General features: G+C 41.4%; 1 protein-coding gene across 2 annotated transcripts in view; it reads left to right on the top strand.

Annotated features, from left to right (window-relative positions):
• EPHB1 (EPH receptor B1) overlaps positions 1-16,643 on the top strand; it is a 424,621-nt gene that overhangs the window by 368,250 nt on the left and 39,728 nt on the right. For both annotated transcript variants that reach the window (XM_033133086.1, XM_033133087.1), the window contains one exon: positions 7,571-7,786. In XM_033133086.1, the coding sequence (XP_032988977.1) occupies positions 7,571-7,786 (216 nt within the window). The remainder of the gene's footprint in view (positions 1-7,570; positions 7,787-16,643) is intronic.

Below are 16,643 nucleotides of genomic sequence, written 5' to 3' on the forward strand. Positions count from 1 at the left end.
GTGTAGCAAATCACGCCAAGACTTTTGTGGCTTAGCACAACAGTGAGTTATTTTGCTCATGAATCTGCAATTTGGGCAGGGCTCGGCGACGATAGCTCTGTTTCATGGGGTGTCAGCTGGGGCAGCTCAGAACTGAGGCCCGGAATCATCCAAAGGCTCATCACTCAGTTGTCTTGTGGTGGAAGCTCGGTGTCAGCTGGCATCTGGCCACGTGGCCTGCTTGAGCTTTCTCACAGCAAGCTGGGTTCCAAAAATAAGCATCCCAGAGGGGAAGGCAGAAGCTGTGTCTGTTTTGTAACCTGCCCTCAGAAGTCGTACAGCATCACTTCAGTCATAATGATGCGCCCCCATATTTTGGAGAGGAAACAAGCCCTTCATTAATGAAGGACCACAACCTGATATCTTCTTACACATAAGGGATGGCAGGTCCTCTTATATGCATCTTAGAGACTGCAATATGCTACCCAAGGTCCTGCCCCTGAGGGCCCTAGTGTCCAAAGCTTCTAGCAAGCACCTGCCTCTATGATACTATCTGTTTCTATGCATGGAGCATAGAGTATATAAGCAAAGAATTGACATCTTCCTGGGGAAGCCAGAGAAGGCTTTATATAGGAGAGAGAATTTATCTGATATTGGAGAAGGAGGGCTTGGCCAGACAGGTGGGGGAGTAGGGCAGGTAGGCTGATGAAACAATGGGATGGAGTGTTCAAAGGCCAAAGCTGGCGTGGCCATTTGGTAATCTGTCAGCAGCTGCATGGAGGCGCCAAAGTTCAGTGTAGAACTCAGTGGCTGCCGTATGGAAGGGCAGCTGCGGGACTCGTCTAGAAGCTGCATTTGTACAACACTGAAATTAACTTTGTAGGGCGAGCACACTTTTTGCCTCTTCTAGGGCATTAGGCAGTAGTGCTTTTGTGTGTGGGGGGGGCAACAAATGTGGATTATGGGCCCCACGTACTTCCTGCCACAGCCTCCTTGAGGGTATGGGTTATGCCTTGTATTTTGACAGCCAAGCACCTTGCACCGTGAGTGCCTGGGAAATGCTAGTTGGATGAAAAACACGAATATAACCAATTCTGGGACAAAATGTTTGGGAGTGGCAGGAGAAATGTGGTCATCCAGAGTAAGCCTGGTCTTTCGGACTTATAGCCAGACCTCTCATGTCAGAGCAGGGTATGGACTATGCTTTCCTGGGTTCATTCATTCACGATCAGAGCTCTCATGAAGACAGTCAAATAAAAGTGAATAGAAGGCGATGTGAGAAGAAAAAGGGTTTTCTGGAAAGAGACCCTTTCAAGAGTCATTTATTTCCAACCTGTCATCTGCCTGTGCTGTGCAGAGAGCCCCAGCATGAGCTGGGGACTGTGATCAGACTCTCTCCCTGGACCCTGCCGGGGAACAGGGAGATTCATTCTCAGGAGCCCACGGGAAATCAAAGCCCCACACCGTTGCTCGGCTTAGGGCTGTTTCCATTTGGGGCCCAGGGCATGGAGGCATGTTGGACACCAGTATTTTTCATGATGATGAGGCCCAGGTGGCGGGCAAAAAACTTGGGGCAACAATGGAACACAGGAAAACAGAGGAGAAAGGATGGCCAGAAAGGAACGGCCAGAACAGGCAGTGCCAGGAGGAGCGGGGAAATGAAGCGTTTCTGACTCCTTGCACTGCATGGAGGCAGGTAATCTATAAATCTAATTTCAACCTTACTACCAAACCCTGGAGCATAGCAACATTAATTGATGTATCTGCTGCTTGATAAAATCAAAAAGTAGGTCATCAATTTAGTTCTGTAGGGTCCATCTTCTGGGCAGTAGAATAATTTTAGGATCACCATTCAGAGAAGAAAGGAAAAGGGTTAGTCCTCCATTTGTACAGGTGTTTCCTCCTCTCCAACCGGTCCTTTCACACTGGATGTGGAGTCTTTGGAGAATGGCCCCAGCTCTAGCTGTGGGTCAGTGTCTGAGAGGTGAGCACATCAGGCATGGCTTCTTCCGGTCCACTCACTGCTCCTCTCCCATTGCAGAACTTAGAATCTCTCACATTCTGGAAGGATTAGAAACAGCATTATTCTTTAATCACATATTCAGTAAGTTCATTACTACCCTTTTTTTTTAAATTTATTTTTAATTTATTGGGGTGACAATTGTTAGTAAAATTACATAGATTTCAGGTGTGCAATTCTGTATCACATCATCCATAAATCACATTGTGTGTTCACCACCCAGAGTCAGCTCCCCTTCCATCACCATACATTTGATCCCCCTCACCCTCATCCCCCACCCCCCAATCCCTTTACCTTCTGGTAACCACCAAATTACGTTCCCCAGATTAATTTTCAAGCCCGTGGCCATCCTATGGTCACCGATTGCCCTTCAATCCCCTCACCCTCCCCCCCAACCTCCATCCCTCCCGTCCATCTAGCAACCCTCAGTTTTTCCTCATTGTCTCCCAAACTGTTTCTGATTAGTTCATTCACTTATTCTTTTCTTTAGAATCCGCAAATAAGTGAGATCATATGGTACTTATCTTTCTCTGTCTGACTTATTTCACTTAACATAATGTTCTCTAGATCCATCCATGTTGTTGCAAATGGTAAGATTTCTTTCTTCTTTATGGCTGCATAATACTCCATTGTATAAATGTACCACAGTTTCTTAATCCAGTCATCTACCGATGGGCATTTTGGTTGTTTCCATGTCTTAGCTATTGTGCATAGTGCTGCAATAAACATAGGAGTGCATAAAGATTTTTGAATTGAAGTTTTGGATTTCTCCGGATAGATACCTAGGAGTGGAATTACTGGATCATAAGGTAGTTCCATTTTCAGATTTTTGAGATACCTCCATACTGTTTTCCATAGCGGCTGCACCAATCTACAATCCCACCAACAGTGCACAAGCGTTCCCTTTTCTCCACATCCGCGCCAGCACTTGCTGTTTGTTGATTTATTGATGGTAGCCATTTTGGCTGGGGTGAGGTGGTATCTCATTGTGGTTTTTATTTGCATTTCTCTGATGGTTAGACTACCCATTTTTTTTAATGGCTGTGCCATGGATTGCACAGCATGCATATCTATAATTAAATATTTCCTTCTTGGCACTCAAAGCCAGGGGATATAATTTGGTAGCTCTCCCATAATCTTAGGAACAACCCCTGAACCTCATCAATGTCCTATGCCTTAGCCAAGAAGGTCAACATGTTCTGTAAGTCCTTTGTGCCTAAAACGTGGCTTTGTGGTTGCTGCTGGTTCATTTACAGATGGTCACAACTGGAAGACTCTTAGAAGTCACCGAGCAATGTCAAATGGAGACATTTATCATCAGGGAAGCTCATTCATGGGCTGAAGCTAGACAACAGCAACACAGATGTCAGGAAGAGAACACCAGATTGGAAGTCCTGGGACCGAGGTTCTGCTTTGGGCTCTGCTATGAGTCACCCGGTGGCCTTGAACAAATCTGTTAACTCAATTTCCCAATCTATAAACTAAAGGCATTGAGCTGGATGATCTTGAAAGGTTTCTTTCAGTTAAAAAAAAAAAAATCTATGATTCATTCTCTTCAAACAAATCAAATAAGGGTTTCATTTCCTGAAGTGGATTTGTCAATGAACATTGAAAAACCTAAATCCTTCCTGTCTAATAAAAGGACCAGCAAGTGGCTTCAGTGAATTTTCAGAAAAGCAATTTCAGCAGAAAGCACTTCATAAGGAAGAAAGTTTAAATCACTTCACCAAGGCTGTATTTCTTCTATGTGCTGTGTTTTTACCATTTGCTCAGCATGGCAGATCTTTTCCCAAAGTCACTAAAAAAATCTTTTATTTTTTTGTCTTGTTTATCTTTATATGCTGATGTTCATAACACTGGAGATTCTTCCTGGGGAGTTATCTCAATGAACTGAACATAAAACCATGGAACATGTCAGAAAAATCTTAATATGTTTATATCTTTAAGTTTCACCAAGATTATGAACTCAACGGGCATGACCCTGTCTTATCATGATATGTGAGTCCCCTGCATATCGTAAAGAAAATTCATTGGCCATCACAAAGTCAACATATTCCAATGGAAAAGGCACCGGACGGGAATTAAAAGAGTCAGATAAGTGTAGCAGATATGGTCTACAAGTGTCTCTACTTTCTGTGGCCATGGCAGACATCATTAATCAATCATGGCTTCTTTTCCTGTGAAGCTTATACACAGCTTTCTTCTCCACACAGCCTTTGAGATAGCCATTACCAATTGATCAGAGACGGAATGTCAGTAGAGATGCAACTTCCTGTTCTGGACTTAGATTCTTCTTATAAGCCAAAACCACACAGAGTGATTTAAGGCTGATCACTTAAACTCTCTGGACTTCCTTTATCTTCTCTGTAAAAACAATATACTATTGTCTGCCATTCACAGAATGAATATTAAAGATGAAAGCATCTGTATGACTTGCCATTCAAAAGTCAAGTAATGGAAGAAATCAATGTTTGTTGGTCAATCAATTCAAATTTCAGGGTTGCATCATTAGTTTCCGATCTACACTACTGTTGGGGGGAGGGGCTATTACAGCTGCCAACCTGTGAACTATATTCTCCAAGGGCAACAATCCTGGGATGTCTCTCACACACACCCAGGCAGCCATGAGGAACCCACAGTTCTGGCCCCATGTGTGCTCAGTCTCTCACCAGGCAGCCAGGTACATGGAAGAGATGATTTATGAGACATTGTGGCTTTGCTGATAATACCAGCAACCATTGCTGTTGTCTTAGTATTTACTGGTCATTGAGCTAAGCCCTTACACATGTCTCATCTCATTTAACCACTCCAAAGTCCTATGAAGAGTGGACACTATGATCTTATTTAAAGATGTGGAAATCACTGCTCTGGAGGTTAATTAACTGGGCCAAGAGCACGCAGCTAGGGAGCAGCAGAGTCTGGATCCAACCCGGTCTGTCTGGCTCCAAAGCTTGGACTTTAACCACTTTTTGGCTCTTGTGGACCCTAGAAACTCTAAGGATGATTGATCTAAGTTTTAAAATAAATCAGACAATAAGGCAGTTCTATGAAGACTTAAACGACTTAAAGTAGAGACGTGGACACATTGCTTTACATGCATTCAACATTGCTCTTCTCAACATGCGGTTTACGTGGTTTACAACCGCTACAAGGGCCTCTCCCCTAACATCTATATACAAGTTGGCTCCTTGAGGGAGACATTCGTTTTCAACCACAGAGTGTTGTCTACACTCACAAAGAGGAAGTAACAAAACTGACCTGAAAAAATATGACCCTTGTGACTTTAAGCTGAGATATAGTTTCTAACATACTGAAGTTGCATGACAGCTTTCTGGGGAGGCAGATCCCCGGAGACCTACTTAGAGAAAAGGAATGGTGCTAGTGAAAGCCTGGCTAATTCTTGAGGAGGTGCTGACTGAACTTCACGAGTAAGGAGAATTTGCCTCACTCATGGCACACCCAGCTCTCACAAATGGATACCATGTGCTGTAAACCCATCAGAGTTTCCAAAAGATAGCTCTGCACTTTCTTTTGGAGTTGGTTAGAAGAAAATACTGTAGAGAAAGCATTCTGGGACAGTTGAGAGATGATTCAAGTTTGAGTTAGAAACAGCCTGGAATTTGGGGGGGGTATCCATTCCAGTGTGTTTGGGGGTCATCCTCTGATAGGGGTCTCTGAAAGGAGTGGAGGGCGTGTCGGTTTGCTCCACTCCTTCAAGTGATCAGGGGGCATAACCCTGGAACACAAACCCAAGCTTGCAATCTTGCATGAGGAATAGAGCCTTCTACAATTCATGCTATCATTGTTAGACATTTCTGTTGTTGGGGTTTTCGCTAATAACCAGTGTAGTTTTATAACAGTTCTTTTATTTTCCATACTTATTTTTGCATAGACAATGCTTTTGTAAGAGCACGCGTGTAAATGATGTGTCCCACATATATTTAACTGAGGTGACGCACGTGGGTGTCTTGTGTACCATCTTACATACCATAGGTACTCAACAAATGGGAGTTCCTCGTACTGTTTATGCTTTCTGCATTTCCCACGCGGACACTAGGGCAGAGGAAGTGACGGCCTTGTCCGGGGCCTGTGCTCAGGTAACTAGACTAGACCCTGGGTTGTCTGCCTTCTCCTACCTCTCCCCCATTGCAAGCATTTCAATGCCTGAGCCGTGCTCTACTTACAGAAGACAGCTCAGAGCTCTTCGGGGAGAAGCTGGGGCTGGACTAGATGGGAAATGTGTTCTTAGCAGCGTGGCCCAGCGTCTACTGATTTAACTAGTGTGTGTAGAGCTAAGACCCAGGGGCTTTGGGGAGGCAGGAGGATGGCACATACTCATTCACGGAAGAGTCTGTCATCTAACACTGAGGAGGGCATCCACCCAAGAGACGGAGCCCACTGAGTATTAGCGAGAGGGCAGCACCACAGGCTGGCGAAGCAACTGCTGAGGAGAAGCAGCAACAGCTCCCATTCATTAGGAGGGTCCCCGTACCAGACGCTGTGTGGGCACTTCTCCTGCACCACCGATCCCTATGAGGTTGGTATGGTTACCCCAATAGCCCTGGTAGTACCCAAGGAAGATAGATGCCTTAGCATTTAATTCTGGAAACAGGGAGAGATGTTCCCGTCATTCATTCAGCCCATGTTTATTGAACTTTCTCTACCTACATTAAAGATTTCGGCACCAAGAATACAATGGTAAGGAATACAGAGGGAGGGTTCTTATCCTCAAAGAGCTTAGAGTCAAGCAGCAGAGATAGACAGACAGGCAGGTGCGTGCACACATGCACACCTAAAACCTGTGATATGTGCTAAGAAGAAAAATAAGAGTATACACTGAAAGATAGTAGTACAAAAAAATTGCTAATTATATTTGGAAGAGGGGACGAGTTACAGAGACATCCTCCCTGAGGAAATGACATTTAAGTGGGGACCTGAAGGGCAAGTATTGACTGTGGGGGAAAAACAGAGAGAATAGCACGCATAAGGTCCCTCAGGCAGGTAGAGCTTGGTTTGGAAAAGATTGAAAAGTTGCCAGTCACTGTGGCTTTAGACAGGTGTGAGGGAAACACCCATATAAGGTGAGGCATTAGCTAATCCCATGGGGTCTCGTGGGCCATGCTAAGGAGTTTGGAGGGTTGCTTTTTTCTTTAATGCAATGGGAGGCTATTAGAGAGCTTTATGCTAGGGAGTGACATGCCCTGATTTATGTCTTACAAAGATGGCTCTAGCTGCTGTGTAGAGAATGGATTCTCGGGGAGGGGGCAGGTGCAGAGAGGCTGTAATAGGTGATGGATGACGATGACTTGGTTAGAATGGTGGCAGTGGAGAAGGAGAGGAGTGGATGAGTTTGAGATGTAATTTGGAGATGAAATTGACAGGACTTGGCAAGGAGAAGAGAGCACAGCGTTCAAGGAGAGGGATGAGGATGGAAGCAGGGGAGGGAGGAGGCAGTGAGCCGCTCGGCCCAGCGCTGACAGAGGCTGACTAGCAGCAAGGCCGTGGCACCTCAGCTTTTGTTTAAACGCTGAATCCCATCTTGATTGCGATGCCCCTTGTGTCTTATTACAGCAAAATGATGGACAGTTCACGGTGATCCAGCTGGTGGGCATGCTCAGGGGCATTGCTGCTGGCATGAAGTACCTGGCTGAGATGAACTATGTGCATCGGGACCTGGCTGCTAGGAACATCCTGGTCAACAGTAACCTGGTCTGCAAGGTGTCTGACTTTGGCCTTTCCCGCTATCTCCAGGATGACACCTCAGACCCCACCTACACCAGCTCCTTGGTGAGTCCTTCCTGGTATTCTCAGGTAAAAGCATGGCATGAGTAAAAGGTAGCTGCACATGTCTGGGGACCTATGGCAGGCAGGGCCAAGCGGCGAGTGACTGGGTCCTGAACTCATCTCTCCACTGGGGGAGCCAGGTTCTGGGAGAACGATCCATCTGGGAGAATTGGGCATAGGCTGTTAGTGTCTGCTCTGAAGCTATGGTGTTTCTTGGCAAATGGGAAGAGGACATTTTGGAACAGTGGATTTGGGGGAATCCAAACAACTGGACAGTGACATCAGAGCCATCGGTCAGTAGGGAACAGGCTCCTGTTAGGTTGGCACTGTGTCACCAGGTAGACTCTTGGTCCCCTTCTCTCCCCCCTTTCCATTGCTTCCAGATGGCTCTCAGTACCGTCTGTATCATGAACCCTATTAAATTTGTGTTTCCTGCTCTGCCTCCCCCGCCGCATCCCAAGAGACTCTAATCATCGATGTCCAACTGCCTACTTCACACAATTCCAGTCAGAACTTTCACAGGTTCAAAATAGAGGACTTGATTTCCTCTCCAATTTCCCTTCCCCACTCTCTCCATCTCAGTAATTGCACCACTCAACTGATGACTGAAACCTAGGACTCAGATTTGATTTTACTCTGTGCTTCGCCCTCCATGTTCCATCCCTCACTAACTCCTACAGGTTCTTATGAAATCTGTCAATTTCTTTCCCTTCTCCCACCCTATTCCAAAGTACCATTTTCTGTCACCTGGACTGTCCCCCTTGTTTCCTCTTGTCACCTATGCCCGTCCCCAGTGGCATCCACAGTGATTGATCTATTAGGTGGGTGCAAAAGTAATTACGGTTTAAAAGGTTAAAAATAAATTGCAAAAACCCCAATTACTCTTGCACCAACCTACCTACCTATCTATTTTCTTTAAACTTGCAAAGGTAATACATGCGTATTATAAAACTGAAAACAAGACAAAGAAATCAGAGAAAAAATATAACTAAGAAACTACATTCCCCGGAAGGAGGGGTCAGTAAACTAAAAGGCCCTATCGTGAAAATTTTAAGCTTTGCTGGCCAAGAGTCAAAATGAGGGTATAATGTAGAAAATTACATAACCATTTAAAATGTACCCCTTTAAAAAGGTATAAACACCATTCTTAACTCATGAGCCATAAAAAGCGAGGTGACCAGCCAGATTTGGCACTTAGGCCATGGTTTACAACCCCTGTCCCAAAGCATCTATTTCTTTATATTTTTCTTTACAAGGCATCTAGGTATGTCTTTACATTTTTCTCTTTGTTCAAAATTTGAAAAAAAAAATTTTTTTTATAAAAATGGAATCATATTATGCCTATTACTACTTTCTGTTTTGTATGTCTCTTGGATATTCTTGCTGGCAGGTTGCTGTTCTAAAAGTTTGTAAACAGTCACACTCCACCAGGAGTGTATGGCACCTAGCTTCCAGCATCCTCACCAGCATTGGAGGTGATCAATCTTTAAAAGTTTGCAAATCCAAAGATGAGAAATGATACCTCATTTTGCTTTAATTTGCATTTTCAACTGACTGCTAGGGATATTAATGTCTTTTCACACAATTACTGGGATTCATGTTTCCTTTTCTGTTAATTATCTATACATGTCGTTATCTATTTTTCTGTCAAGTTATTTTCTGTTTTTTAAAGAATTTGTAGGAAGTCTTTATATATTAGGGAGGCTAACCTTTGTCTGCCATATGATACAATGAGTCCCCCCTCCCCCATCTGTTCTTCTTTTGATACTGTTTATGATGATATCCTTTGGCTTCCAAAAGTGGTTAATATTCATGTAGTCAAAATATGTTTTCCCTCTGTTTTCTTGAGTTTTCTAATTTGTTTTAAAAGATCTCTTCACTCCAAAGTTATAAAATGCTTTTTAAATTTCCTGTACTATTTACTGGGATTTTATTCTATATTTAAATATTTAATAGACTGAAATTTATTTATTTTTCGCAAGATTTTATTTTGAAAAATTTCAAGCACACAGGGTACTTGATAGAATTTTACAGAGGACAGCCACGTACCCACCACATAGATTCTAGAATTAATATCTTGCTATGTTTGCCTTACCATGTGACTATCCATCCCTCTCTCCATTTATCCCTCCATCTTTTTTTGTTGGTGCATTTCCAGATAAGTTGTAGACATCAGTACATATCACCCCTAAACATTTGCATTCAACTTGGCTCCTCCTCTCAAATATCTTTCCCTTCAAGTGCAATTTAAAATCACTTCATCCAGTTCTAAAACATGCACACATACGTATCTATATATACTCATCTTTGGATTTTGAATGAAGTTCTATTCTACCTTTGGAAGAACTAATATTTTAATGACCCCGAATCCCAAACTCCTATCGCGATACAGGACATTCACACTGAGACGTTACCGCTTGTCCTTCCCCTGTCATTTCACAATTCTACCCCACACCCGGAGGCAACCACTGTTCTGATTTTTTTCTACCATAGGTTTGTTTTGCCTGTCCTAGAACTTCACTGAAGTGGAACCATACACATATGTTGTGTCTGGCTGCTTTTACTTAGCATTCTCTTTGTGAGATTCATGCATATTGTTGTATGTAGCAGTAGTTTGTTCCTATTTATTGTAGTATTCGTTGCTTATTTATCCATCTCTTGTCCATAGGCACAAGGGCGATTGTCAAATTTGTTTTTGAATATGTATTAGATATATATTCTTACTCTGTTCTCGTCCAGGTGAATAGATCATCATGCCAGCACCACTGATTAAATACATTGTCCATTTTTTATTGAATCACATGTCATGTTTGTCATATATTAAGTTCCTTATATGAACTATGTTTTGATTCTCAATTCTGCTCCATTGATCTGTTTATTGACTCTTGTGCCAAACCATATTGTTCGGATTCTTAACTTTAGTGAAAGGCATATTGTCTGTATTATTCTGATTATAATAATTTTAGCAAGAGCTTTACTATTTCAGTAAAGTAAGTCATCCTTCATTCTCTTTTAAAAACAAAAAAGCGCTTTCTTGGCTACTCTCAAATATCTTTTCTTTCAAGTGCAATTTACAATCACTTTATCCAGTTCTAAAATATGCACACATACGTTTGTGTATATACTCACCTTGAATTTTGAATGAAATTCTATTCCACCTTTGGAAGGCCTATCATTTTAATGACCCTGAATCACCTGTATAATGATGTAAGCCAAATATGCAATTCGTATATGCTTTATATTAAAATTTTCTTAGGTAAAGACTCCCACATTATTTTCCTGTACACATTATTTGCATCATTTTTTTGTGAATTGTGTTTCTTCTAAGTGATAAAGCTTATAAACTCTTAGACCTAGGAGCTTTCAGAATTCTTCACATTCATACGTTCACCTCCCTCACCATATGTATCATATTACTCGTTCATGGTTTGCCTTTCATTCAAAATAGAGAAAATTACCATGTTTGCTGATTAAACACTTTATGTTTCTAAAAATACAAATTATTCACAGGAAAAAATATTTATTGAGCATCTACTATGTACCAATACTGGGCCACTGGGCCACAAGCTAGGGGCACACTCATGATCAAAAAGAGACATTGTTGCTCTTCTCCCACCACTCAAAATTTAATGTGGGAAGAGGATATTACTCAGACACATATACAGAGAAGTGCATAATTCCCAGTTGAGATAAGAGCCACTGTGTTCTGTAAGAGCATGAATAAAACAATAAATAACAAAATAGTCTCACTATATCTAGGGGAATTAAGGAGGGCTTCCAGAGAAAAAGATAGCTGGTGCACCAGCAAAGATTTGAAGAATAAGTCACCCAAGTGCATGTGGCAAGTTAGAGCACTGAGAGACATAAGCAGCACATACAAAGGCCCTGTGGCAAGAGGGAAGATGGAATTTTAGAGGAGATGACAGGTCCCCTGTGCTTGGCATTTGGAGAGAAAGGGGAAAGGGAAAGGGAAAGGTCAGAAGCGGTTACATCATGCATGGCCTCCTGGACCCTTGTGATGAAATTTATAGCCTTAGAGCAATAGGAAGCCATTCAAGGCCTGTGTGTGTGAGTGGGTGCATGTGACTGCATATGCACACACACTCACACACACACACACACACACACACACACACACACACACACACACACACACACCGTGTTTCCCAGAAAATAAGACTGGGTTTTATATTAAGTTGTGCTCCAAAACACGCATTAGGGCTTATGTTCAGGGGATGTCATCCTGAAAAATCTGCTAGGGCTTATTTTCTGGTTAGGTCTTAGTTTCGGGGAAACATGATAGATGCACACATAGCTCAAAGGTGATGGATTTTCATTTTAGAAAAGTAACCTGGCTTTTCTCCTGCCTTTTTCTTCCAATCTCTTCCCCTCTGTTCTTTAAAAGCAAAACAAAATATACTTTCTCAGCTTTCTTTCTTTTTTCTTTCACCAAAAAGCGATGTGGCAGGCCCAATAAAGGAAGATGTTTGAGCAAGGGAGACAAGCCCTAGCAGAGATTGAGACCTGTGTGTGAGGGGGGCTGAAAGCCCAGCAAGATTGGAAAAGTCGCTATATTCGAGGACATTGAGAAATATATTGGAAATAATAGGAGCTGTTGGAAAAGGATGTACAGATGTGGAAAGCCTGAAAGCTGGCATGAATTATGTGGTGTTGAATTAAAATTGAAGGTATTGGTATGAACTCATGGTTGTCAACACATAAAAAGATAGAGAAATAAATATAAGCTGAGTGTGCCTCAAAGCAATGACACCTGTGTAGTGAAGAGTACACCTAAAACTCTGGTCTTGGATTTTATATACTCTTTTACACTAAAAGCAACCAAGACTCATTAGATAAATGGCCCCTTCCAGGGCCTGGGCAGAGAAAGTACAAGATGATCCCAACATATCTTTTTGTGCCAGAAAGTAAGAAAGTAATCCCAGAATAATGGGGGCATGTCAAAAGAACACAATATCCAGCTTGAAGGTCCTCTCAATGTCCAAATATGGATAAGTTGAGCCTCAAAATATATAATGAAGTAACAGATAATAACCTATTGAATAAAATAAGAACTAAGGAGTCCACACTGATATGAATACAAATGAATAAATAAATGAAGAGAAGAGGACATTTTTCCAGTAGTGGAAAAAAGGATATTGTTAGAAAAATCACTGTTTGGTGACGATCAGATTAAGTTACGAAATATCAATGGAAGCTAAAACTTGGGTGAAAGTGAGGAGAGCAACAGGATTTTACATAGCCTCAAAGTCTAATACTTAGCCTCAAAGTCTAAATATTTAGACTCATAGCCTAAATATTTATTACAAAGGAGGAGAAAGTAACTTTACAGATAAATTTGACAACACCATCTGAATCAAGTGATTCAAGTTCACACTGCCTATAACAGGACATTGTGTAGCACGTAATAGGAAGTGACCATCGCATTTGAGATACTCTGTTCAAAATGTATAACCTGGGTCTCATCATGAGGAAATATCAGATTAACTAAAATTGAGACACATTCTATTAAACACCTGGCCTAGGAGCGTCAGAAATTTCAAGGTCATAAAAGTCAAAGAGACTGAGCAACTGTTCCACACGGAAGGGGATTAGAGAGGTCTGATAACAGGGTATTAAAAGGTCAGTAAAAGGCCTTCAGAGGGCATTTCTGGACAATTGTAGAGAGTTGGGATGGGGTATCTGGATAAAGAGTATACAGACATTCTTTGTAGCATTCTTGTAACTTTTCTAGAGATTTGAACTATCTCAAAAAAATTTTTTTCTTTTAATATTTACCCTGGCTACAGTGTGGAGGATGGGTGGGAGAGGCAACAGTAGAAGAAAGGTGTCAGGAGGCTATGGGGTGGTGGGATGTGAGTGAAGCCCAGAGGGATCAAGGGAGCACCATGAAACGGACTTGACAGTAGATGATGCTTAGGGATGAAGGTGACAGAGGTCCAAGGATGATACCCAGTATCTCTGGATGGATGATGGTGCCTTTCTCTGGAGTGGGGATGCTGGAAAGGAACTGGGTGGAGTAGTAGGAAGCTTGGGAGTAGATTGTAGGTTTGGTTTAGAACATGTTTCTAGAATTTAGGTAGGTATCAGATTTACCTGGAGCACAGAGGCATAGACTCATTGAAGCAGAGTAGGGTCTGGGCCTTTGCATTGTTATCAAGATTTCCCATGCGATTCTGATACCTATGAAATTTTGAAAGGTACTTGTTTAGAACATTTTGATGTTTATGTGCTGGTAGAATATCTAAGTAGAGCTGCTTAATAGGTAGCTGGATATATGCATTTGGAGCATAGAGGAGAAGCCTAAATGCAGATGTATATTTAGGAGTCATTGACATAAAGACAGGAATCAAAACAGTGGGTGTTCATATACAAGAATAAATTCAAAATGGATTAAAGACTTAAATGTAAGACTCAAAACCATAAAATTCCTAGGAGAAAACATAAGCAGTAAACTCTTTGACATCACTCTTAGTAATATCTTTTTAGATGTGTCTCCTTGGGCAAGGGAAACAAAGAAAAAAGAAACAAATGGGACTATATCAAACTAAGGAATTTTTGTACATGAAGGAAACCATCAACAAAATGAAAAAACAACCTATAATTGGGAGAAGATATTCACGAATGATACATAGGTTAAGGGGATAATATCCAAAACATATAAGAAACTCACACAACTTAACACCAAAAAAAAAACAACAGCAATTCAATTAAAAAATGGGCAGAGGACTTAAATAGATATTTCTCCAAAGAGAACATGCAGATGGCCAACAGACATATGAAAAGATGCTCAACATCACTCATTATCAAGGAAAAGCAAATTAAAACCACAATGAGATATCACCTCACACCTGTCAGAACAGCTATCACGATAAATCAACAAACAAGTGTTGGTGAGGAGGTGGAGGAAAGGGAATCTTCGTGCACTGTTGGTGGGATTGCAGATTTGTGCAGCCATCATGGAACACAGATTAGAGGTTCCTCAAAAAATTAAAATAGAACTACCATATCACCCAACAATCCCACTTTTGGATATTTATCCAGAAAAATCCAAAACACTAATTAAAAAAGACATGCCCTGCCCCGCCCCATGTTCATTGAAGCACTATTTACAGTAGCAAAGATATGGCAGCAACCTAAGTGTCCATCAATAGAGGAATGGATAAAGAAGATGTGGTACATATATACAGTGAAATATTACTCAGCCATAAAAAAGAACGAAATCTTGCCTTTTGTGACAATATGGGTGAACCTAGAGGGTATTATTCTAAGTGAAATAAGTCAGACAGAGAAAGACAAATGCCATATGATTTCACTTACATGTGGAGACTAAAAAGCAAAATAAATGAACAAACAAAACAAACAAACCCAAGGTACAGAGAACATTTTGATGGTTGCAAGATGGGAAGGTTTCATCCAAAAGGGTGAAAAGGGGAAAGGGATTAAGAAGTACCAAATGCAAGTTATAAAAACAGTCATGAGGATGTAAAATATAGCATAGGTAATGTGGTCAATAATATTGTAATAACTATGTATGGTGTCAAATGGGTATTAGACTTATTGGGATGATCACTTTGACAGTTATATAATTGTCTAATCACTATGTTGCACCTGAAACTAATACAAAGGGTGCCAAAAATGTATACACATAAGAAAGGAAAAAACTATATTACAATTACACTGATGGTAACCACTTTGAGTACCTCTTGTAATTGCAGAAGTCAAACATGACTTTATTCATCTTTTGTGATCGGTATATATTGAGTATTACAATTTTAATGCAGTTTTTTCCTTTCTTAAAATGTGTATACTTTTTTTGGCACCTTCTGTATAATATTGGATGTCAACTGTAATCGAAAATTTTTTAAAAATTAAAAAAAAAAAAAGCCAGTGGATGTAAATATACTTAACTTGGGAGAGGATGGAGTGGGCAATAGCCTCATTCTGAGCATGGGAGCCCACCATTTACCAATACAGATGAATGCAAAGTCAGAGTTGTGGATGTCCAATTGTCCCTTTCCTCCAGAAAGGCAAATTACTAAGAATTTGCTGTAAATCCTACCCTTTCACTTTGCAAAGGGATCCGGGGCCCAGAGGAGTCAAACAAGTTACTTGAGGTCACACAGCTTGTCAGTACACTTTTGGTCGTTCAGTCTAGGTCTCCAGACTCTGAGTCCAGTATTCAGGACACAGCGGCCCCTTATCTGGCTTCACAGTGTGCTGGACCCCTGCCCAACTGTGGTCATTTATGATGTCCCAGAGAGGCTATGTCTCTGTCTTTATTTTTCCCCCCTCTTCTCCCAAAGTATTATCTTTAGAATCCAAGTCAGCTGTCATCTTTGCCGACTGGCTCTGCTGGCCTTTAGGTAATGCACATAGAGGCCGAGCGAAATTGCAGCTCCCCCAACTCCATCTTCAGGCAGAGGGGGGGTGGGCTATTAACATGCCTGTATCTATTGGTTTTTCAGCTCTACTTTTTTACATTTTTTCATGGTTACTCTAGAATCTATATATATAAATATACAAGATCTGACAATTAATTTACAAACTTGTTGCAATGATATTGCAAATCTTTTCTGATATCAGAAAGATTATTCATTATGAATTTGTACCAACTGGACAAACAGTTAACCAAGTTTTAGTATTTTGAAGTGCTGAAAAGGCTGCGTGAAAAAGTTAGAAGACCTGAACTTTTCGCCAGCAATTCATGGCTCTTGCATCACGACAATGCACCAGCTCACATAGCACTGGCTGTGAGGGAGTTTTTAGCCAGTAAACAAATAACTGTATTGGAACATCCTCCCTACTCACCGGATGTGGCCCCCAATGACTTCTTTCTTAC

The sequence above is a fragment of the Rhinolophus ferrumequinum genome, chromosome 17 (genome assembly GCF_004115265.2).
Source record: "Rhinolophus ferrumequinum isolate MPI-CBG mRhiFer1 chromosome 17, mRhiFer1_v1.p, whole genome shotgun sequence".
Lineage (NCBI taxonomy): Eukaryota > Metazoa > Chordata > Mammalia > Chiroptera > Rhinolophidae > Rhinolophus > Rhinolophus ferrumequinum.